The 22,799-nt window shown below is 40.2% G+C and overlaps 2 protein-coding genes across 3 annotated transcripts in view; one reads left to right on the forward strand and one right to left on the reverse strand.

Annotated features, from left to right (window-relative positions):
• LOC130929858 (neuromedin-U receptor 1-like) lies at positions 1-9,174 on the forward strand. Its single transcript, XM_057857456.1, has 4 exons — positions 1-110; positions 3,017-3,712; positions 7,911-8,147; positions 8,282-9,174. The coding sequence occupies exons 2-4, from the start codon at positions 3,040-3,042 to the stop codon at positions 8,632-8,634; spliced, it is 1,263 nt and encodes a 420-aa protein (XP_057713439.1). The 5' UTR covers positions 1-110; positions 3,017-3,039; the 3' UTR covers positions 8,635-9,174.
• cpdp (CPD photolyase) overlaps positions 2,897-22,799 on the reverse strand; it is a 27,772-nt gene continuing 7,869 nt past the window's right edge. For both annotated transcript variants that reach the window (XM_057857449.1, XM_057857450.1), the window contains exons 7-10: positions 20,365-20,517; positions 20,080-20,201; positions 19,852-20,011; positions 2,897-14,137 (exon numbers count right to left, since the gene is read on the reverse strand). In XM_057857449.1, the coding sequence (XP_057713432.1) occupies positions 13,986-14,137; positions 19,852-20,011; positions 20,080-20,201; positions 20,365-20,517 (587 nt within the window). In that variant the 3' untranslated portion in view covers positions 2,897-13,985. The remainder of the gene's footprint in view (positions 14,138-19,851; positions 20,012-20,079; positions 20,202-20,364; positions 20,518-22,799) is intronic.

Genomic DNA, 22,799 nt, shown 5'->3' on the forward strand with positions numbered 1-22,799 from the left:
GTCACCTACCAAGAGCACAATACACGACACTGTGACCTGACTGGAGTAGCAATCATTCAACTTTAGTGACTTAAACTTGACTTTGTTTCCTTGAGGACTCTAATTTGCAAGTAAGTTTTCTTTTTTTTTTCACGTTTAGCCCAAGTTGATCATTATTAAGCTTGCATATTTTGCATGGTTAATAGTTACGAGTAGATTTTAGTTTACAGTAGGTCATCGACTGGCAGTGACGGCGCTACAGGTCCCATTCTAGTGTGCGGGTGGCAGGAAATCACTACTAGTGATTTAAAATTTTTTAGGTTTTATGATTGGACATCTCTCATGGTCAGTGGCCTGACATTCTATCATTTGACGGTACTGTAAATACATTGCTCCAGTGCATTAAGAAGGCAATGATTCTATAGAATAAAATACGAGTTAATGAGTAAAACATTCTAAGCCATGATAACACAATGGTAAAATCTGTACATTGTGATTCCGAAGGTGACGCAATTTGGCCACAGCTGTCATTGGTCAGTTGCTATCTGTGCAACTTGTTAATCTCTTTGTTTCCTTGCTATTAGCCAATTAGTCACCAATCAATTTGTATTTTGCACCAAGGCCTGAAGGGACGAGAGATTATATACATTATAGAATCAGACACACACTTAACGCGTGACAATTGACGGGTTGCCGTGTCCTCTGAGGTCGAGGTGCAAATAAAATGTCTCAAAAAGTAATTTTAAAACAACCGGCTTCACATCTTCTTTTGGAATTATAATTATGAATACCATGTACAGTGGGGCAAATAAGTATTTAGTCAACCACTAATTGTGCAAGTTCTCCCACTTGAAAATATTACAGAGGCCTGTAATTGTCAACATGGGTAAACCTCAATCATCAGAGACAGAATGTGGAAGAAAAAAAAAAACAGAAAATCACATTATTTGATTTTTAAAGAATTTATTTGCAAATCATGGTGGAAAATAAGTATTTGGTCAATACCAAAAGTTCATCTCAATACTTCGTTATGTACCATTTGTTGGCAATAACGGAGGCCAAACGTTTTCTGTAACTCTTCACAGGCTTTTCGCACAGTGTTGCTGGTATTTTGGCCCATTCCTCCATGCAGATCTCCTCTAGAGAAGTGATGTTTTGGGGCTGTTGTCGGGCAACACGGACCTTCAACTCCCTCCGCAGATTTTCTATGGGGTTGAGACCTGGAGACTGGCTAGGCCACTCCAGGACCTTGAAATGCTTCTTACGAAACCACTCCAATGTTTGAGATCATTTTCATGCTGAAAGACCCAGCCACGTCTCATCTTCAATGCCCTTGCTAACGGAAGGAGATTTTCACTCAAAATCTCTCGATACAAGGCCCATTCATTCTTTCCTTTACAGAGATCAGTCGTCCTGGTCCCTTTGCAGAAATACAGCCCCAAAGCATGACGTTTCCACCCCGTTGCTTCACAGTGGGTATGGTGCAATTCAGTATTCGTTTTCCTCCAAACAAGAGAACCCGTGTTTCTACCAAAAAGTTCTATTTTGGCCTGTAATTGTCAACATGGGTAAACCTCAACCATGAGAGACAGAATGTGAGAAAAAAAAAAAACTCAGAAAATCACATTGTTTGATTTTTAAAGAATTTATTTGCAAATCATGGTGGAAAATGAGTATTTGGTCTATTCCAAAAGTTCATCTCAATACTTTGTTATGTACCCTTAGTTGGCAATAACGGAGGCCAAATGTTTTCTGTAACTCTTCACAAGCTTTTCACACACTGTTGCTGGTATTTTGGCCCATTCCTCCATGCAGATCTCCTCTAGAGCAGTGATGTTTTGGGGCTGTTGTTGAGCAACACGGACTTTCAACTCCCTCCTCACCCCGTGGTGTCAAAATGATAACAAAAACGGTGAGCAAAAATCTCAGAACCACACGGGGGGACTGAGTGAATGACCTACATAGAGCTGGGACCACAGTAACAAAGGCTACTATCAGTAACACAATGCACCACCAGGGACTCAAATCCTACACTGCCAGACGTGTCCCCCTGCTGAAGAAAGTACACGTCCAGACCCGTCTGCGGTTCGCTAGAGAGCATTTGGATGATCCAGAAGAGGACTGGCAGAATGTGTTATGGTCAGATGAAACCAAAATAGAACTTTTCGGTAGAAACACAGGTTCTCTTGTTTGGAGGAGAAAGAATACTGAATTGCATCCGAAGAACACCATACCCACTGTGAAGCATGGGGGTGGAAACATCATGCTTTGGGGCGGTTTTTCTGCAAAGGGTCCAGGACGACTGATCTGTGTAAAGGAAAGAATGAATGGGGCCATGTATCGAGAGATTTTGAGTGAAAATCTCCTTCCGTCAGCAAGGGCATTGAAGATGAGACGTGGCTGGGTCTTTCAGCATGGCAATGATCCCAAACACACAGCCAGGGCAACAAAGGAGTGGCTTCGTAAGAAGCATTTAAAGGTCCTGGAGTGACCTAGCCACTCTCCAGGCCTCAACCCCCTAGAAAATCTGCGGAGGGAGTTGAAAGTCTGTGTTGCCCAACGACAGCCCCAAAACATCACTGCTCTAGAGGAGATCTGCATGGAGGAATGGGCCAATATACCAGCAACAGTGTGTGAAAAGCTTGTGAAGAGTTACAGAAAACATTTGCCCTCCGTTATTGCCAACCAAAGGCGCATAACGAGTATTGAGATGAACTTTTGGTATCGACCAAATACTTATTTTCCACCATGATTTGCAAATAAATTCTTGAAAAATCAAACAATGTGATTTTCTGTTTTTTTTTTTTTTCCACATTCTGTCTCTCATGGTTGAGGTTTACCCATGTTGACTATTGCAAGCGTCTTTAATGTTTTCAAGTGAGAGAACTTGCACAATTAGTGATTGACTAAATACTTATTTGCCCCAAAGTATATGTAGATGAATATGTAGGAGAAAATCAGAAAACTCAAGGCTTCATTTTTCAACATTCTGGAATGTCTCATTTTGACACTCATTTGTCATTTTCCCCCTCATTAGAACCGACCCAGTCAGGAGTCACGATGCCGGAACTCAACTGCTCCCGTGCGAGTCCTACCACAGCGAACGCCTCGGTCGACGCCGGCTGCCCCGATCACGCTCTGCGGTGCATCTGGACGAACGCGTCGCGGTTCCCGGGGAACGACCTGGATGAAATCTGCTTGAGCGAGGACGACTACATGTTGATGAAACTGGGGCCCCCGAGGTCCCCGGTGTTCCTTCCGGTCTGCGTTACCTACCTGAGCATCTTCCTGGTGGGAGTCCTGGGCAATTCCCTCACCTGCGCGGTCATCCTGCGCTACAAGGTGATGCAGACGCCCACCAACTACTACCTTTTGAGCCTGGCCGCGTCCGACCTCCTGGTGCTGCTTTTGGGCATGCCGCTGGAACTCTACGAGATGTGGCAGAATTACCCTTTCCTGTTCGGGGAAGGCGGTTGCTACTTCAAAACCTTCCTGTTCGAGACGGTGTGCTTCGCCTCAGTCCTCAACGTCACGGCTCTCAGCGTGGAGCGCTATTTGGCCGTGGCGCATCCCCTCAAGGTCAAGTACGTGAGCACGTCTGCTCACGTCAAGAGGGTGGTCTTCGCGCTGTGGTCGCTCTCCATGCTATGCTCTGTGCCCAACACCAGCCTTCACGGGATCGTCACGTTGCCTCCTCAATTCGGACGGGACTTCCCGCGTTCTGCTATTTGCCGTATGTATTTTGCTTCTCTATCAGGGCTCCTGTAGAACAAATGAATGATCTTTGGAGTCCCCCATCACGATTCTCCCACACTGATTAAATGATTGAACCTTATCAAAGAGTGAGCAAAAATCAGTCTTTAAGACCCACACAGATCAGTGGCGATTGCTGCAAGACTGTAAGGCACGGGTGTCGAAACCGGTCCTCAGGGCCGCTGTGGGTCCTGGATTTTGTTCCTATAAATTGAGCACAGACAGTTTGACCTGCAGCACCTGACTGCAATCAACTGATTACACTTGTAAGACACCAGATTGGTGAAAAGGTGTCATCTTGTATTGTTGGAAAGAAATCCAGCACCCACTGCGGCCCAATGTGGAATAGTTTGGACACCGCTGCTGTAAGGGAAGTTCAGCTTCCCCAAAAATGTCTCCAACCGGTTATCAAGGGCCACTGTGGGTCCTAGTTTTGGTTTCAACCGATCCAGCACACAGTTTAACCAGTGAGGTTTCTGCTAAAACCAGCAGCACCTGACTGCAATTAAATGATTACACTTGGAAGACACCAGATTGGTGTAAAGGTGTCATCCTGTTTGGTTGAAATTAAGCTTGAGAACGATAAACCGATACGACCGGATACCCGTTTATACAGGTGAGAGATACAGCTGTATCAATAGTAAAGTTACTATTCGACAGTAATTAGCCATTAAATATTCAATGAACCCATAGTAGAGAAGATAGAATTCGGCTATCGCGAGCACAAGAATCGGCTTCTAATGCCTAGTTAAATGCATTGTTTAATATGATAATAATTTAGCTTTTACCTCACGTACTGCGCTTGAGACATTCACCATACAGCGCACTTAAATTGTGACCGCCGTCGTGGTTGCCTCAACTTCCCATTCATTTCGACAGAACCGCGAGTAGTCGCCGTCATTAACCGATCGTCACGGGCGTGTCATAACAATCCGAGAGCTAACAAAACCACTGTACCGCACGCTCCGTAGCGTTTTCTTCACAGTCTAAAACGAAACTAGTAGTGGCAACGAAGCAACATGCTAAAACAATGGACAGTTTGCACACCATGCCAGCGACGTGCAGCGACTGATTTTCAACGCACCGAGGAAAACAAAAGTCAGACTTTGAAGTGACGAAAGCAGCCAGATCTGTTCGAATGGGACAGAGCTAGTGTGAAGCGGTACAGACATCGTGAGTTATTAACCCTGAAAAATATCCCACTACAATGGTGGAAAGGGCGGCATATTGTTTCCACGAAACGCATCATGTGGATCAGTTGATCTTCCTTAAGAAAAATCTGCCCTTCAAAAAAGATATAGGCAGTCATGAGGAATAAAAAAATGTGGAAGCACAGGCATAAGTGAATGACTTTGTTGTGTATAAGGTTAAAGTAATGATTATAGACCTGTCCGTCTAAAATGCCATGTTTTTATTCCCCCAGTTATACGAGTGGTAAAGCATAATTTATTATTTATTTATGATAACACTAGCAGGTTTAATTCTTTTTTTTTTTTTTTTTTTTTTATCTAGAGCTGCTGCATATAAGTAATATTTTTTGCTTGTAAAATGTTTACTTTGAAAGTTTGCACTTAAATTACTTACCTATTGTGTTCAAAACGCCAGGAAATACATTAATTAAATTACTGCACTTTATTGTTGTCTGTCATTGGAGTTTTATTTTATTATCAATCCCATCCAACAAAATGACGGTCATATAGTAAGCTTTTTTTTTTTTTTTTTTCATAAAAAAATAAAACATAACATTGTTAGGAAATTTTGTTGTTTAATTTTTAATCTTTTTTTAATATGTTTAAAGTACTGTACGAACACACACAACAAATGTTTACTATCGTATCGTTTTCACTCTGTATCGAACCGTATCGTTCTTAAACTGGATTGAATCGTATTGAATCGCTCGGCCGTAAGAATGTATCGTTTTTTAATCAAATCGTAACCTGTGTATCTAGATACATATCGAATCGGCTTCATGCCAGAGATTCCCAACCCTAGTTGAAATGAAATTGTGCAACCACCATGGCTCTATGCGGAATAGTTTGGAGACCCCTGCTTTAAACAGTAGGGACACTGCTGCGTCTCCAGAATTGGGAGTGTATTGTTCCACTGCAGCGAAACAAGATCAGACATTGGCTAAAGGCTGGGTTTATCCCCCCAATCGGGCAGGGCACAGCTGGCCCGAACGCTCTGGTTCTCTGCATGATGATTGGATGATCTGTGTGAGGCAGAATTCTTTTTTAATCAACAGTGAGATAAGCGAATCAGTGATCTTGTCGTACACTGCTGGCCAAAAGCATTGTCACCCCTGCAATTCTGTCAGATAATGCTCAATTTCTTCTAGAAAATGATTGCAATTACAAATGCTTTGGTAGTAACGTCTTCATTTATCTTGCTTGCGATGAAAAAAAAAAAAAAAAATTGAAAAAAAAAAAAAATCATGATCATTTTACACAAAACGTATTCAATGTTCTAGATTGCACACAAACAAAAACCGAAATAAACTGACAAACTATTCCACCAGCATGTTTCCAAACGTAGCAGTTCAAAACTACGTTTCCCATAATGCCTAGCGCGTTTTAGCTTACTGATAGCTAGCTGAAGCAAAAATCAAACTTTGCTATAAATGTTTACAATCATCGGCAGCGCAACGATGCGACACCAAACGGGAATTTACAGTCAAAGCGCTGACATAAGTCAACAGTTGCCATTATATACATATTTATCGTAAAAAACTTAACAATTGGGCAAGCGTTGTGGGCAAATCGTCAACCCAGTAGATGGCGGTAATGAGTAATGATAGGGGTAAACTGCCAACAAAAACAAGTCCCTTCTAGTAGGAGCCATGTCAACTGCTGCCATCCAGCGGCCGGAGGGATTCTCTTCAAATTGGTCCCGTGAAAAATCATAAAAACCGGACATTTTTATGAATTTATAAAACCCGCCTGGACGACAAGGATACTACGTGAAAGTAGGACGTGTCCGGGCAAAAGAGGACGTTTGGTCACCCTATAATAATTAGCGCCGAGCGCTAAGCTAATTAGCTAATTCGCTAACGTGTATTTCATATGCAGAACGTGTAAAACCACAATTAAGTACAGCGGTAGCAAGTAAGAAGAGAAGTAAGAGAAAAAAAAATTAATCATGATCATTTTACACAAAACTCCAAAAATGGGCCGGACGAAAGTATTGGCACCCTCTGAAAAATCATGTGATGCTTCTCTAATTTGTGTTATAAACAGCACCTGTTACTTACCTGTGGCACATAACAGGTGGTGGCAATAAATAAATCACACTTGCAGCCAGCTAAAATGGATTAAAGTTGACTCAACCAAGGACAGAAAGAAGACCAAAGAACTGTCTGAGGACTTGAGAAGCAAAATTGTTTGACAAAGTCCAGTAGTCAGTTTGGTATCGAGGTCATTTGACGCCTTTTTGGTCTTTCTTTATAGCCAAAAAACCCGCGACTTCCAGTGTCAAGTGCTTATCTATGGGACACGATGGGGTCAGTTATCGGAAAGGGTAGGGGGTTGGATAGGCTCGATAAATATCTGAGTACCGTATTGGCCCGAATATAAGACGTTGTTTTATGCATTGAAATAAGACTGAAAAAGTGGGGGTCGTCTTATATTCGCGGTCTAGACATTATACCCATTCACGACGCTAGATGGCACCAGATATCATTGAAGCGATGTTCTGTCATGACAGATCTCAGCTGTTACCTCACTTTGATGGTTATTGCAGTTATTGCAATTTTGAGTTTTTATCACAATAGATTGGTTTATTTACATTTTAAAAAGCAGAAGCCATTCATTTATGAATGTGATTGCACTTTAGTTTACATATTTAAATGTTCCGATATTAAGATTTGAATGAGGCAAAATAACATGCTTTTTCTCTCAAATATATTGTCATAATCATTTGTTTCGGATGTACTCTAATCATTTTTTGTATTAAAAATTATTTGGTGCTCAAAAAGTCTTTTTTCAAACTTGAGTCTTGAAAAAGAGGGGGTCGTCTTATAATCAGGGCTGTCTTATATTCGGGCCAATACAGTATTTGGAATGAGTACTGTATGCAGTTATTTAGTAATAAAAGGGGAAAAGTGTTTTTTTTTTTTTTTTCAAAAAATGCGGTATGGATACACTATCAACACTGGCTCATGGTTCCATTCTACTCCACAGAGTTGGTGAAGCCCAGATGGATGTACAATCTAATCATCCTGATTTCCACGCTGGTCTTCTTCATCCTGCCCATGCTGATCATCAGCATCCTCTACCTTCTTATCGGACTGCAGCTACACAGGGAGAAGACCATGACCACCACGGTGGAGGTCCGGTGCAGCTTTGGCCCAGAAAGCCTCAGCAAAGCCCACGCGCGGAAAGTCAACAAACGCAACCTTCAAGTCACCAAAATGTTGTGTATGTAGACCACTTTTGTTTTTGGCAGCCCTTATCATTTTCGTTTTAGTCATATTTTAGTCATCCCCAAATGTGTTTCCCTCGAATACTTTCATTGAAAATTGTCTTCAAATTTGACCCTTCCTCGCGTCCAGGTGTGCTGGTGATGGTTTTTGGTCTCTGCTGGGCTCCCTTCCATGCGGACCGTCTGATGTGGAGCCTGATGGACGCGTCGCTGGAGAGCCACCTGCAGATCTTCGAGCACGTCCACATCGTGTCGGGCGTCTTCTTCTACCTGAGCGCCGCCGTCAACCCCGTCCTCTACAACCTCATGTCCACGCGCTTCCGAGAAATGTTCAGACACGTCTGTTGCAGCGGCGACGGCTGGTCGCTAAGCTCGGGTTTGGAGATGAGTCTGCGCGCTAGCTTGAGCCACAAAGCGCGTGAAAAAAGCAAATGGACTCCGGCGGCCATGTTGAAGCAGACTACGTTGAATGGAGACGGCTGAATTATTTTGACATTGACAGAAACGTTAACATTGATTCATCATAATGTAGCTAGCATTAGCATGATATGCTAAATAGGAATTACTGTTTTTCCATGCCTTAGTTTCCTCATGATTTGAATTTTTAAAAATGACGGATGTAGTGCCAATGTTGGTCTTTTTGTTCTATATAATTTTGCTTGTTCATATTTCACTAGTTTATGAATGTCTTGTCTTTTTAAGGGACTGTTTTTACTCATTGGCACGCCATTTACAGCGTGAGACGTCCAATCCATTCTGACTGGGAGAGGGCAAATGAGTGCTTGTTCATTCGCTCTTTCCTTTTTAGGCGCTACAGCAATTATTGATTGGTCATGAAATCAAGATATTGTACAAAACAACTAATAAACAGAACAACAAGCTTCTGCTGTGAGTTTATCACTAGTAGACGTCCAATCCATTTGAAGGGGGAGGGTGGCTATCTTTGTCAAACTCACACAGATGAAAAAACAGTTTCTGCTTTAACTAAAACCACCCAAACATTTATAGCTTTTCATATTTTAATGAGGATAGTATGCAAACAATGAGAGAGGGGGGGGGGAATACGTAAGTGAACCATCACATTTAATATTTTGTGCCCCCTTTTGGCAGCAATAACTTCAACCATACGCTTCCTGTAACTGCAGATCAGTCTGGTACATCGATCAGGACTAATCTTGGCCCATTCCTCTCTACAAAACTGCTGTAGTTCAGTCAGATTCCTGGGATGTCTAGCATGAATTGCTGTCTTTAGGTCATGCCACAGCATCTCAATGCGGTTCAAGTCTGGACGTGAACGTGTCATTTGTTCTTCTGAAACCATTCTGAAGTTGATTTACGTCTGTGTTTTGGATCATTGTCTTGTTGCATCATTTATCGTCTTTTTAGCTTCAACTGTCTGACAGACAGCCACAGGATTTCTTGCAAAACATCCTGATGAAATTTTGAATTCATTGTTCCAAAAATGAGTGCAAGTTGTCCAGGCCCTGAGGCAGTACAACAGCCCCAAATCATGGTGCTCCCTCCACCATGCTTCACGGTGGGCATGAGGTGTTGATGTTGGTGAGCTGTTCCTTTCTCCTCCACACGACGTTGTGTGTTACTCCCAAACAATTCAACTTTGGTTTCATCAGTCCGCAAAATATTTTGCCAAAACGTCAGTGGAGTGTCCAAGTACCTTTTTGCGAATATTAAACGAGCAACAAGGTTTTTTTTTTAAGATGGTAGTGGCTTCCTCCGTGGAGGCCTCTCATGAACACAATTCTTGCGCAGAGATATTGTACTGTGCCAGTGATTTCTGTAAGTCTTTAGCAGACACTCTTGGGTTCTTTTTTTTTTTACCTCACTTGGCGTCATCTTTAGTGGACGGTCTCTCCATTTGCAGATAACTTCTCTGACCGTCCATTGATGGACACCCAGACTTTTAGAGATGATTTTGTATCCTTTCCTTTCCCAGCTTTATACAAATCAACAATCCTTGATTGCGGGTCTTCAGACAGCTCTTTTGACCGAGTCAGGATGCACATCAGACAGTGCGTCTCATCAAGACAATTCTTACCAGGTGTGTGTTTTATAGTGGACAGGGCAGATTTAAAGCACTCATCAGTGATTGGACACAACCCTGACTTAAATTCGTTGGTAAAAATGGGTTTCAACTGCTCTTTAAGTCTCCTTAGACAGAGGGTTCACTTATTTTTCCCCCCTCGGTGGTTTGATCAGATCACATTTGATGGTGATTTCATGCAGAAATGTGAGAAATTCCAAAAAGTTCAGATACTTTTTCATACCACTGTATTAAAGTGTAGATTGTCGTCAATGGCAGCCAATTGAGTTAAAAACAAAACTATTTATTTAATGTGAAAATTCTTCATTGCTGTTTAAGTTTAAAGGACATTTCAAGAGCGTTTTTTTTTTCTAAGAGGGCATTTATAGAGAAGCCGTAAACTACTGCAGTTTTATAAGCCTTTTCAAACATTTGCATAACAGCTATATAAATGTTTTTATTTTTTTTTAATCTGACACGCTATTTAACGTCTGAATAGTAAAACTGACTTCAGAGTAGAGGTGGGTAGAGTAGCCAAAAATTCGACTCGAGTCAAGTTACGTCAAAACATTATTTCTTAAGTAGTCATCCAAAATATTGGAATATAGGCTTACCCCCTGAAGTCAGTATACATCTCCCCTAATGCAACCATGTCCATAAATGGAGTTGTTTTTCACAGAAAACCGCTGACCAGTGGCGCCACCAGGGGGTGGCCACGGCCACCCCTATAAACTGGTTGGCCACCCCACTGGCCAGTATATCGTTAGATTGTTGTAGCATCATTTATGCATTTCTTCCCAAATGAATGCATTTATTTTGTTAAATGTAGGGCTGTCAAATTTATCACGTTGACAGGCGCTAATTAATTTTTTAAAATTAATCACGTGAAAATATCGCAATTAACGCATTCGCGGTACGACTCATTCACGCATTGCCGCAAACAGCCTACAATGGCGCCGTTTTACTTATATACAGAGATAAGAGGCAGAGTGGAGTAGATACAAGCATTCATTAGGGCCGTGCTTTTAATTGGCAAAAGCTTTGTCATCTCTCCCACAGCAACTATAAATATTGTGGGAAGCGACGTGGGGAAGAATGCCAGGAGTTGATCTTTTTCTTAACACCCTGTAGTGTACCCAACGCAGAGAAGATATAGCATTTGCAGCCACCACACGCAGTCATGGTTGCACCACTTCCCATCATGCGTTTGGGCAGAACAGTTAAGTCGCTACAGTATCATTTACTGAAAGCTCAACAAATACACTAGATGGCAATATTTAGTCACAATATACAAACTCACATTTATCCTTTAAGAATTACAAGTCTTTCTATCTGGGGATCCCTTTCACAGAAATATTGTTAATAAAGTTAATGCCATCTTGTGGATTTATTGTTATGATAAACAAATACAGTACTTATGTACAGTATGTTAAATGTATATATCCGTCTTATCTTTCCATTACAACAATAATTTACAGAAAAATATGGCATATTTTAGAGATGAGGCTGGGTCTTTCAGCGTGACAATGATCCCAAACACACAGCCAGGGCAACAAAGGAGTGGCTTCGTAAGAAGCATTTCAAGGTCCTGGAGTGGCCTAGCCAGTGTCCAGATCTCAACACCATAGAAAATCTGTGGAGGGAGTCGAAAGTCCGTGTTGCCCAACAACAGCCCCAAAACATCACTGGTCTCGAGGAGATCTCCATGGAGGAATGGGTCAAAATACCAGCAACAGTGTGTGAAAAGCTTGTGAAGAGTTATAGAAAACGTTGGGCCTCCGTTATTGCCAACAAAGGGTACATAACAAAGTATTGAGATGAACTTTTGGTATTGACCAAATACTTATTTTCCACCATGATTTGCAAATAAATTCTTTAAAATCAAACAATGTGATTTTCTGTTTTTTTTTTTTCCACATTCTGTCTCTCATGGTTGAGGTTTACCCATGTTAACAATTACAGGCCTCTCTAATATTTTCAAGTGGGAGAACTTGCACAATTAGTGGTTGACTAAATACTTATTTGCCCCACTGTGTATACACACACACACACGACTCTTTTTGTGTTGTTTTTTTCAAACTCTGTAGAAAGAAAGTTGCATCACATCTCTAGCAGCAACTTCAGTGAAATCTTAATTAATCAGACATGGCTTAATCAAGCCAAAGGATAGCATTTCACAAACATTAACTGTAGTCTGTATAGAAACCCACTCTAGGCTGTTCTTTTTTTTCCCATTAAAAAAAATATGTATATATTTATGCTTTCATGTCTTGTGTCGTGCTAATTAGTAGGAAAGGAACCATGCCACGTTGGCCTTTGGAAAAAAAGAATACAAGTATGAAAATGGCCTACAACGTGTTTGACTTAAAACACTTTTGTCACTTGAAAGTGCGATTCTCCGTAAATTTGCAAGCTGGTTAAGACAGCTAAAGTGAGGACTTTTTAAAACTCTGTATAACTAGACGAAGACAAACACATTTTGAAATGACTAAATAAGTATTTTTGTCCAAAAGAGTAAGACCAAAATAAAACTGGCTGCCAAAAACAACGCTGCTGATGTGGTGAATACAAATAAATTTCTTTTGATGATAAAATTTTGATGACAGATGGTCTAAATCAGGGGTGTCCAAACTTTTTGCAAAGAGGGCCAGATTTGGTGCGGTAAAAATGTGGGGGGCCGACCTTGGCTGACGTCCTTTACGTAGAACAATATATTTAAGCAAATTTTAGCATGCCATTCAGTGTGTCACATTTGCTATTTTATTTTTTTAAATTGAATAATTTCAGAAATCTTACAACTAGCCTTTGTGGCGTTCTCTTTCGACTCTCGGGCTCTTGCGTAATACCGCTGCTGTGATATTAAACTAGCTTCAAGTTGCTTCAATTTCTCGCTGCGAATCTTCCCTGTAATCTTGCCGTACATGTCAGCGTGTCTTGTTTGCTAATATCGGCTAACATTGAAATCTTTAAAAAAGGCGAATGTCTCTTTGCAAATGAGGCAGACACAGTTGTTGCATATTTTAGTGAGGAAATTTCCACCTATCCTTGAAGCGTCAGCCTTCACAGTCAACTTTTTTTTTTTTTTTTTTTTTGGTGATTGTCGCTATTTTAGAAAATTGAAGTAATGGATCACATAGGGTAATGTTGCTTAGCCCTTCAATACCTGCAACATGAAGCAATTGTCAGAGAATCCCAAAATTTGAAAAATAAGGTCCTAATGAAACCATTTTTTCAAATTTGTAAAAAGAAAAGTCAAAATGAATGAGTCATAAGTGCTCTTATATCTATAACCCATGCTAAATAATGTTTCTCTCTCATAGAACCTGCAAATGCATGTGTTGACTTGCATCCATCGTTTTTTTTCTCAAAAAGAAATGTCAAAATTCTAAATTAGTCTCAAAATCATGAAATTTTAGGTGTATCAAATGTGATACATTTGGCAATAAAGGGTTAAAGTGCTGCTGCCTTTTAGTGGGTAAATGAGGGGCAGCATTTCGTGTGTAAGCTACTTCATATGCTGGTTGCAGTACTTCTGACCCATTTATTAAGTCTGTGTGCGGGCCAGACGTTATTGATTTTATGACAAAGGCTGGGGGCCGGATGAAATTTGACCAGGGGCCGCATTTGGCCCCCGGGCCGGATTTTGGACATGTCTGGTCTAAATAATACTCACTAGTCCACTGTATTGAGTCTTAAATGTATATTTGTAGAAAACAATAGCACCAACATTTTGGACAAAATACAAAACACCCAGTAAGAAGGAGAGAAAATGCAAAGGAGTAAAAGACGCACTTCAACCAAGAGTTTTGGGACAGTATTTTTTCTCGAACTTGGCCACGTCAAACTTGCGTTGGCAGCCTTTGTAGTTCATGTAGCGGATCTTCCCGAAAACCGCTCTTTCGGCCCATCCTTGGTCGTGGACGCCGCAAATCGACCACATGCAACCTAAAGGGAGAAGACAATCCATATCGGAGATGAAACATGAATTCACATTTACAGTGCTGGCCAAAAATATTGGCACCCCTGCAATTCTGTCAGATAATGCTCATTTTCTTCCAGAAAATTAAATTACAATTGCAATTACAAATGCTTTGGTAGTAATATCTTCATTTATTTTGCTTGCAATGAAAAAACACAAAAAAATCGTTACCATTTTACACAATACTCCAAAAATGGGCCAGACAAAAGTATTGGCACCCTCAGCCTAATACTTGGTGGTTGGTAGCACAACCTTTAGACAAAATACTGCTTCCGGTATCCATCAATGAGATGTTACAATGCTCTGCTGGAATTTTAGACCTTCTTCTTTGGCCAACTGCTCCAGGTCTCTGAGATTGTAAGGGTGCCATTTTCAGATCTCTGTACAGGTGATCTATGGGATTCAGGCCTGGACTCACTTTAGAAGTCTCCAGTGCCTTCTCTCAAACCATTTTCTAGTTCTTTTTGAAGTGTGTTTTGGGTCATTGTCCTGCTGGAAGACCCATGACCTCTAAGGGAGACCCAGCTTTCTCACCCTGGGCCCTACATTATAATGCAAAATTTGTTGGTAGTCTTCAGACTTCACAATGCCATGCACACGATCAAGCAGTCCAGTACCAGAGGCAGCAAAGCAACCCCAAAACATTAGGGAACCTCTGCCATTTTTGACTGTGGGGACCATGTTCTTTTCTTTAAGGGACTCGTTTTTCTTTTCCTGTGCACTTTATGTTAATGTTTTTTCCCCACAAAGCTCTACTTTTGTCTCATCTGACCAGAGAACATTCTTCCAAAACGTTTTTGGCTCTCTCAGGTAAGTTTTGGCAAACTCCAGGCTGGCTTTTTTTATGTCTCTGGGTCAGAAGTAGGGTCTTCCTGGGTATCCTACGACAGAGTCCCTTATTAGTCAGACGCCGACGGAAAGTACGGGTTGACACTGTCGTACCCTCGGACTGCGGGACAGCTTGGACTTGTTTGAAAGTTAGTCGAGGTTCTTGATCCACCATCTGCACAATCTTTCGTTGAAATCTTGGGTCAATTTTTCCTTTCCGTTCACATCTAGGGAGGTTAGCCATAGTGCCATGGGCTTTACACTTATTGATGACACTGTGCACAGTAGACACAGGAACTTTCAGGTCTTTGGAGATGGACTTGTAGCCTTGAGATTGCTATGCCTCTTATCAATTTTGCTTCTCAAGTCCTCAGACAGTTCTTTGGTCTTTCTTTTCTCCATGCTCAATGTGGTACACACAAGGACACAGGACAAAAGTTGAGTCAACTTTAATCCATTTTAACTGGCTGCAAGAATTTTCTCCAGTTAAATGTGGACAAGACAGAGGTGATCATTTTTGGGCCAAAAAAGGAAAGGTCAAAGATAAGCAGGAAACTTAGCTCAATGTCATTTACAGCTACAAATCAAGTCAGAAACCTTGGCGTAATTATTGACTCAGACCTAAAATTTGATAACCATCTAAAGTCCGTCACTAAATCCGCTTATTGCCACCTAAAAAGTATAACCAGAGTTAAGGGGCTTCTGACTCAACAAGACATGGAAAAACTTATGCATGCATGCATTCATTTTCAGCAGACTGGACTATTGCAACGGTATATTTACGGGTCTTGATAAAAAATCAGTCAGGAAGCTGCAGCTAATACAGAATGCTGCAGCCAGAGTCCTCACAAATACAAGGAAGCTGGACCACATTACACCGGTTTTGAAATCGCTATATATATATATATATATATATTTTTTTTTTTTTTTTTTTTTTTTTTTTTTTTTCCAAGACAACAAGCAACAACAAGCTAGCAGATTGTAAGTCCACACAACTTTCTAACGATTTTTTAAAATGGAAGTTACCTTTAAAGTGCCTGTGACACGAAAAAGCATGTTTATTTCATAATACACGCGGTATTTTATGCCCCTGAATGACATGGACCGCTTGGATGTGTGTGGAAGCGATCGCTATATTTATTTAGTTTTTTGAATCCCGCGCCATTAAAATGAGTGACTTCCGGCTTCGGTCTTGCATTGAGGAGGAGGGCGCTGTGACGTGTACGGTAGAAGACGTTCTCTTCACTATACAGTGTACTGTTGTGTATGAAGACGAAGGATTCAGCTGATTTTGCGGATTAATACTTTTATTTTTTGCATCACGCCAGCCAAACGGCTGCAGAAAAATCATTCTGTGTGCGGGAGAGGCGTATGCGCCTTTTTGGAGTTTCAAAAGGTTCCCATTCACCATGGATATTTACTGTGGGACCATTGGACTTACAAGGAAGTGAGTAAACATCTTGTTTTGTATTATGTCAAATACGAATACAGTGATTACAAAGTAAACACTATAAAATTCATTTAAATAAAGGACTACTTACGTTTGATCATTGATAGGCATGTAAATAGCTATCCTCATGGTCATTAGCAGTTAGCACGTTAGCTGCACAACAACTCCAGCCACCCTCCTCCAGGGAACGAACTGTAAATTGCTTTCCGCCGGGCGGTTTGCCGATCCGCAAAGAAACTCGACAACCGGGTGGTAATGTCAAATAATCCAGGCTAGTTATGTGTGATTTTCCACTTCGAAGACTTTGAAACATCCCTCGGTTCGGGTTAGCATGTCGGCTAGCTGTCACTCCTTCTGGTCTGTTTACATTCTCCGAAGCCGGGGAAGGGAAATTACATATGTCCGATTTAGGTTTCATAAAATATCGTTTGGGAGGTGTGACAGTAAAGGTGAAGTCGACTGTTTTGACCATTATGGAGTAATTTTGCCATGTCGTCTTGAATAAATGGATTTTTATTATTTTATATTCCATTTAGCACAAGATTGTTATTTGTCATGACCATGCCATTTATTTAGCAATTGGGGAAAGTACTTGGGTAAAAAGAATATCCTGTAAAAATATTGAAGAGACAGAAACAATGACATTTTGCCGCTCTCTTCGTCGCGTTTTCCTCATTGTGAATAATTCCCCCTCGACGGGCTGACTGGTCCTTCTCAAGCCATTTATATAGCTATTGGGGAAAAATACTTGGATAAAAACAATATCCTGTAAAAATATTGGGAGTAGAGAGACTGAAACAATGACATTTTGCGTCTCTCTTCGTCTCGTTTTCCTCGTTCTGAACAATTCCCCCTCAATGGGCTGAATAGTAAAACCGATGAGCCCAGTCTACCGCTGACGTCATCCACCTGTTGGGGACGCTAAAGCCCTATAATGGTAGGCGTGGCTAACCGGCAGATTAAAAGACTAATTTCTCGTCATCTGCGCTTTGCTAAATTGTTGTATATAGTCGAATCGTCTCAAAATATGATTCTAATTCACATAATAATGCCATTTAAGACTTTTTTTCTGATGTCATATGCCCTTTAAGTGCGTCGTATCAACGTGCATTTTTATTTAATAAAATAATTAATGTATATATAATTATTAGGGCTGTCAAAATTATTGCGTTAACGGGCGTTAATTAATTTTTAAATTAATCACGTTAAAATATTTGACGCAATTAACGCACTAGGCCCGCTCAGACAGATTTTAATGTCAGTACAGTGAAAGGACAACTTGTTAATTGTGTTTTATGGAGTTTTTCCGCCCTCTGCTGGCGCTTGGGTGTGACTTGCATATGTTATGTGGCGTAATGTCGTCCTCTGCTGGCGATTCAGCGCAGCTGATTATTTGGGTTTCGGCGCGCTTTTCTGACGTGATTATATGTCGACGCGAACTCACACTAATAGACAGTGCTATTCAAGACCAGCTAACGTCCGCATCCAGTATTCAGTGGCAGTTCTCATAGCCCCATCACACTGTTTGTGTCTAATACATGCATCGCTTGTGAGTTATATTCCTCCTTTGTTTATATTCATGAGCATTAGATAGTTATTGATGATGTGTATTTGAATTTGTTCACATATATGGTGAAATGCAGTTACATTGTTAGATGCTTGTGAGCTAATTGGCTAGTGCTACTGCTCAAATGGACACGTGTGTGTACATTTTTTGTTATTTTGTGATTTATGCAAGTTATTTACACATTGCCTTGTTATTTTCAGTTTTACAAAAATACAAGAAACATGCTCCTGTCAAAAAGAGATGACTTCAGTAAAGCCCATGCAACTTTGCCACACCGTCGGATTTCTTTTTGGAACTTATGTTCGCTATCTGTCAATTTGTGTACTCACACACATTGAGGACAGAATAGGGCTACTAGTTTATTTTTTGATTGAAAATTTTACAAATTTTATTAAAACGAAAACATTAAGAGGCGTTTTAATATAACATTTCTATAACTTGTACTAATATTCATCTTTTAAGAACTACAAGTCTTTCTATCCATGGATCACTTTAACAGAATGTTAATCATGTTAATGCCATCTTGTTGATTTATTGTTATAATAAACAAATACAGTCCTTATGTACCGTATGTTGAATGTATATATCCATCTTGTCTTATCTTTCCATTCCAACAATAATTTACAGAAAAATATGGCATATTTGATAGATGGTTTGAATTGCGATTAATTGCGATTAATTACGATTAATTAATTTTTAAGCTGTAATTAACTCGATTAAAAATTTTAATCGTTTGACAGCCCTAATAATTATATATATATATATATATATATATTTTTTTTTTTTTTTTTTATTATTATTAAATTTACTAGGATCATGGAAGCTCCCACTTGGGGAAAATATATACATTGGCAGTGTATCAAATACTTGTTCTCCCCACTGTACATCCTGTATATACATAATATAATGAAAATATATATGGAAACAGCACTGGCCTGCTTACTGTAATCCATGACTGCACTAATGTTAGTCACTTTATATTATAAAGTATCATTGTGTATCTACATATTGTAGTATACTATAAAATTAATACTATATATTTAATTTTTGTTCCTGTGAGTATGTGTGCCTCTCATTCAAAATAATTGCGGTAACATTTCAGTGTGCCCTCTACTTGATCTATTTTCAGGTTAAAACAAAAGTTGAACAGTTTTTCCCCTCCCCCAAAAATGCGGAATGCACACCAGAAAAAGCATCTGAACTCACACAAAGTATTCTGAAAATGGTTGCCCAGGACATTGCAATTCATTTTAACATTTAGAACAATATAGACAATGACATACCACAAAAAGAGTAAGAACTGTTTTGACTCCAGTTAAAGAGGTGAAGTCTCAGTGTTTCCGTTTACATTTTTTTTTCTTTGCACTAGTTAATGCCAGCATCATTTGACCTCATTGTTTGTGATTCATTATTGATTTATTATTATTATTATTTATTATATTGATTTATGTTATTTATTTATACGTTAATAAAGAATGTAGGTGTTCCAAAATGTTTTTTGTGAATTAATAAGCTTCAACAAAAATTAAATTATTAAAGTAGTGGAAAAAAAAAAAAAAAAAAAAATTATTAGATTAGTCGACTAATCGTAAAAATAGTCGGCTGACTAATCGGGAGGAAATTAGTCGGTTGGGACAGCCCTACTATAAAGAGTTAACTTGATAAAAATTTAGGAGTACTCCAAATAACAAGTTACTGAAGTAACTTTTAATGGAATTTTAAGCAGCCATAAATCACATTCTTGAGTTGGCATGACTAAATTTTAATGTTTTACAGTGAGGGGGAAAAAAAAAAAAAACTTTTTTCCACCGTATAGAAAAAAAAAAGTGACTCACCCACAAATCCGTTGGGGTCCTGACCATCTAACTCGTAGCGATCGTTGAGGTACAGAGCGATGGAGAGCGCCTCCTCTGGTGAACTTGTCCACTCCAGGATCTTTTTGGCCCAGTACATGCGCAGGAAGCCGTGCATCTTGCCCTCGCAGACCATTTGATACTAAAAAAAACACTTGTCCATCTCACAACCTCCGCAGCCAACGAGTCGATTCAGGGAAAATGTCAAACCTGAGCGGCGTTCCACAGCTTGTCGTGCGTCTGGGCTTTCTCCAGTTGCTCTCGTGTGTACAGGTAAGGCCTCTTGTCTTTGGCGTGATCTCGCAAGGTTTTTTGAGCCCACTCGTAAGCGCCTGAAAACATCCAGAGCAGTTGGATTCCTTCATTCCATTGCAATTTCATGTGGTATTTATTTGTAATAACACAATGTACTTTTGCAGCCCCACATAAAATGACATGTTGGGTGCAAAGATATGCAGTTTTGATCGTAGCCGACAAGAAAATTTGCGGCGGTACCTTCGAGGCTGTCATATTTGGGGTTGTAAAAGCAAAAGTTGTCCGTCAGTTCTCGGCGCACCACCAACTCTTCGATGAAAGGTGCCACCGACTCGCTGGCGTGGCGTCCGTCCTGCTTGACTTGCAGCACCACACGCTGGGCGGACAGGTGTCCTGACGGGGTTAATAACATTTTATTTAAAAAACTAGGACTTGCTAAAATGATACCCCAAGGGTGGCAGGAATAATAAATCAAGATCATATAAAAATAAATAAAGCTTGAAATACATAAACATCCAAAATAAATCACCTGACATATACTGCTGGCCAAAAGTATAGGCACCTCTGCAATTCTGTCAGATAATGCTCTTTTTCTCCCAAAAAATGATTGCAATTACAAATGCTTTGGTTGTAATACCTTCATTTGTTTTGCTTGCAATGAAAATAATTAAATCATTCTCATTTTACACAAAACTCCAAAAATGGGCCGGGCAAAAGTATTGGCACCCTTTGAAAAATCATGTGATCCTTCTCTAATTTGTGTAATTAGGAGTACCTGTTATTTCCCTGTGGCACATAACAGGTGGCGTAATGACTAAATCACACTTGCAGCCGGTTAAAATGGATTAAAGTTGACTCAACCTTTGCCCGAGAGACAGCGAGAATCAAAAGTGGTATTTGCCATGTGGCAAAATTCATTTTGCCATGTGGCATTTTTTTTGCAATGTGGCAAAATTGATTTTTCCATGTTGCAATTTTTTTGCCATGTGGCAAAATGGATTTTGCCACGTGGCATTTTTTTTTTTTTTACTATGTAGCAAAATGGATTTTGCCACGTGACATTTCTTTTGCCATGAGGCAAACACTTTTTGCCATGTAGCAAAAACTTTTTGCCATGTGGCAAAATGGATTTTGCCATGTGGCACTTTTTTGCCATGTGGCAAAATGGATTTTGCTACGTGGCATTTTTTTTTTTTGCAGTGTGGCAATTTTGTGTGGCATTTTTCCTTGCCACGTGGCATTTTTTTGCCATGTGGCAAAGTGGATTTTGCCACGTGGCATTTTTTTTGCTATGTGGCAAAATGGATTTTTCCATGTGACATTTTTTTTGCCATGAGGCAAACACTTTTTGCCATGTGGCAAAATGGATTTTGCCATGTGGCACTTTTTTGCCATGTGGCAAAATGGATTTATTCCACGTGGCATTTTTTTTTTTTTTTGCAGTGTGGTAAAATAGATTTTGCCATGTGACTTTTTTTTTGCCATGAGGCAAACACTTTTTTCCATGAAGCAAAATGGATTTTGCCACGTGGCACTTTTTTGCCATGTGACAAAATGGATTTTGCCACGTGGCATTTTTTTGCCATGTGGCAAAATGGATTTTGCCATGTGGCATTTTTTTGCCATGTGGCAAAATGGATTTTGCCATGTGATATTTTTTTCTTGCCTCGTGGCATTGTTTTTTTTGCTGCCACGTCATTTTGCCACAACATTTTTTTACCATGAGGCAAACACTTTTTGTCATGTGGCAAAATGGATTTTGCTACGTGGCATTTTTTTGCCAATTGTTCGTTTACGAAATATTTTCGTTGTAGTCGTCGTAGACGAAAACAGCACTGCAACAAATGAAATCCTGAAAAGGCAATTCACTATAAGTGCATAAAGTGGGGAATTTCGCTTTATAGTCAGAGTACAGTGGCGGGTAAGCGGGCCACGCTTCGGACACATGACGAGCACTCGCGCCACTGCGTGACGTGCTGGCTCTCCGGGGCGATCGATAACAAAGCGATGTGACAAAAGTCATCCGCCGCTTGCAGGAGAAAAGAGCGGCGAAAACTGCCTTTATGGATGGAGGCCACTGTGGCGATCCATTTGGGCAGAATTGAGTCAACCCCTTGCAGGAGCACTTAAAGCTCCATGGGGAAACTCAAACTGGCCATAAAACACGTGCAGGGGAAACGTGTACTTTGGGATAAGTTTGGGATGTTTACCTTCGCTGGTTGGAAAACCTACAGAAGGCAGACATGGTTGACTATAGGGCTGCAGCTATCGTTTATTTAAGCAAGTCTATTGAAGGGAATAATATATTTTCTCCTATTGACCTTTCAACTGTTTGCATTACTTTAACACACTTAATATAATCAATCAAGGAATAGTATCTTTTCTCGTATTTACTGTTTGAATTACTCTAACACACCCAATATAAAATAATTTGCATTTATACCATAGTTTAAGGAAAACAAGCAGAATATATTTGATATTATGAACAGTTGCACTTGGAATGATTAGAACTTGCAGTACCAAGACAACAACCACGGAAGCCCAACGCGTGCGTCATGCAGCTGACTGAGCAAGATGGATGCCAACTACAAGGAGATAGGCAAGCCATCTACAAGCCCATGTCTGCAAACACCAAATGCCGCAATCAGCTCTTCAGCACAGTCCAGAACAAATGG

Source organism: Corythoichthys intestinalis, chromosome 14, assembly GCF_030265065.1.
Source record: "Corythoichthys intestinalis isolate RoL2023-P3 chromosome 14, ASM3026506v1, whole genome shotgun sequence".
Lineage (NCBI taxonomy): Eukaryota > Metazoa > Chordata > Actinopteri > Syngnathiformes > Syngnathidae > Corythoichthys > Corythoichthys intestinalis.

Coding starts and splice junctions, on each gene's coding strand:
- LOC130929858 (XM_057857456.1), top strand. CDS start 3,040: ATGCCGGAACTCAACTGCTCCCGTGCGAGTCCTACCACAGCGAACGCC. Junction 3,713..7,910: donor CCCGCGTTCTGCTATTTGCC/GTATGTATTTTG, acceptor TCTACTCCACAG/AGTTGGTGAAGCCCAGATGG. Junction 8,148..8,281: donor TCAAGTCACCAAAATGTTGT/GTATGTAGACCA, acceptor CCTCGCGTCCAG/GTGTGCTGGTGATGGTTTTT.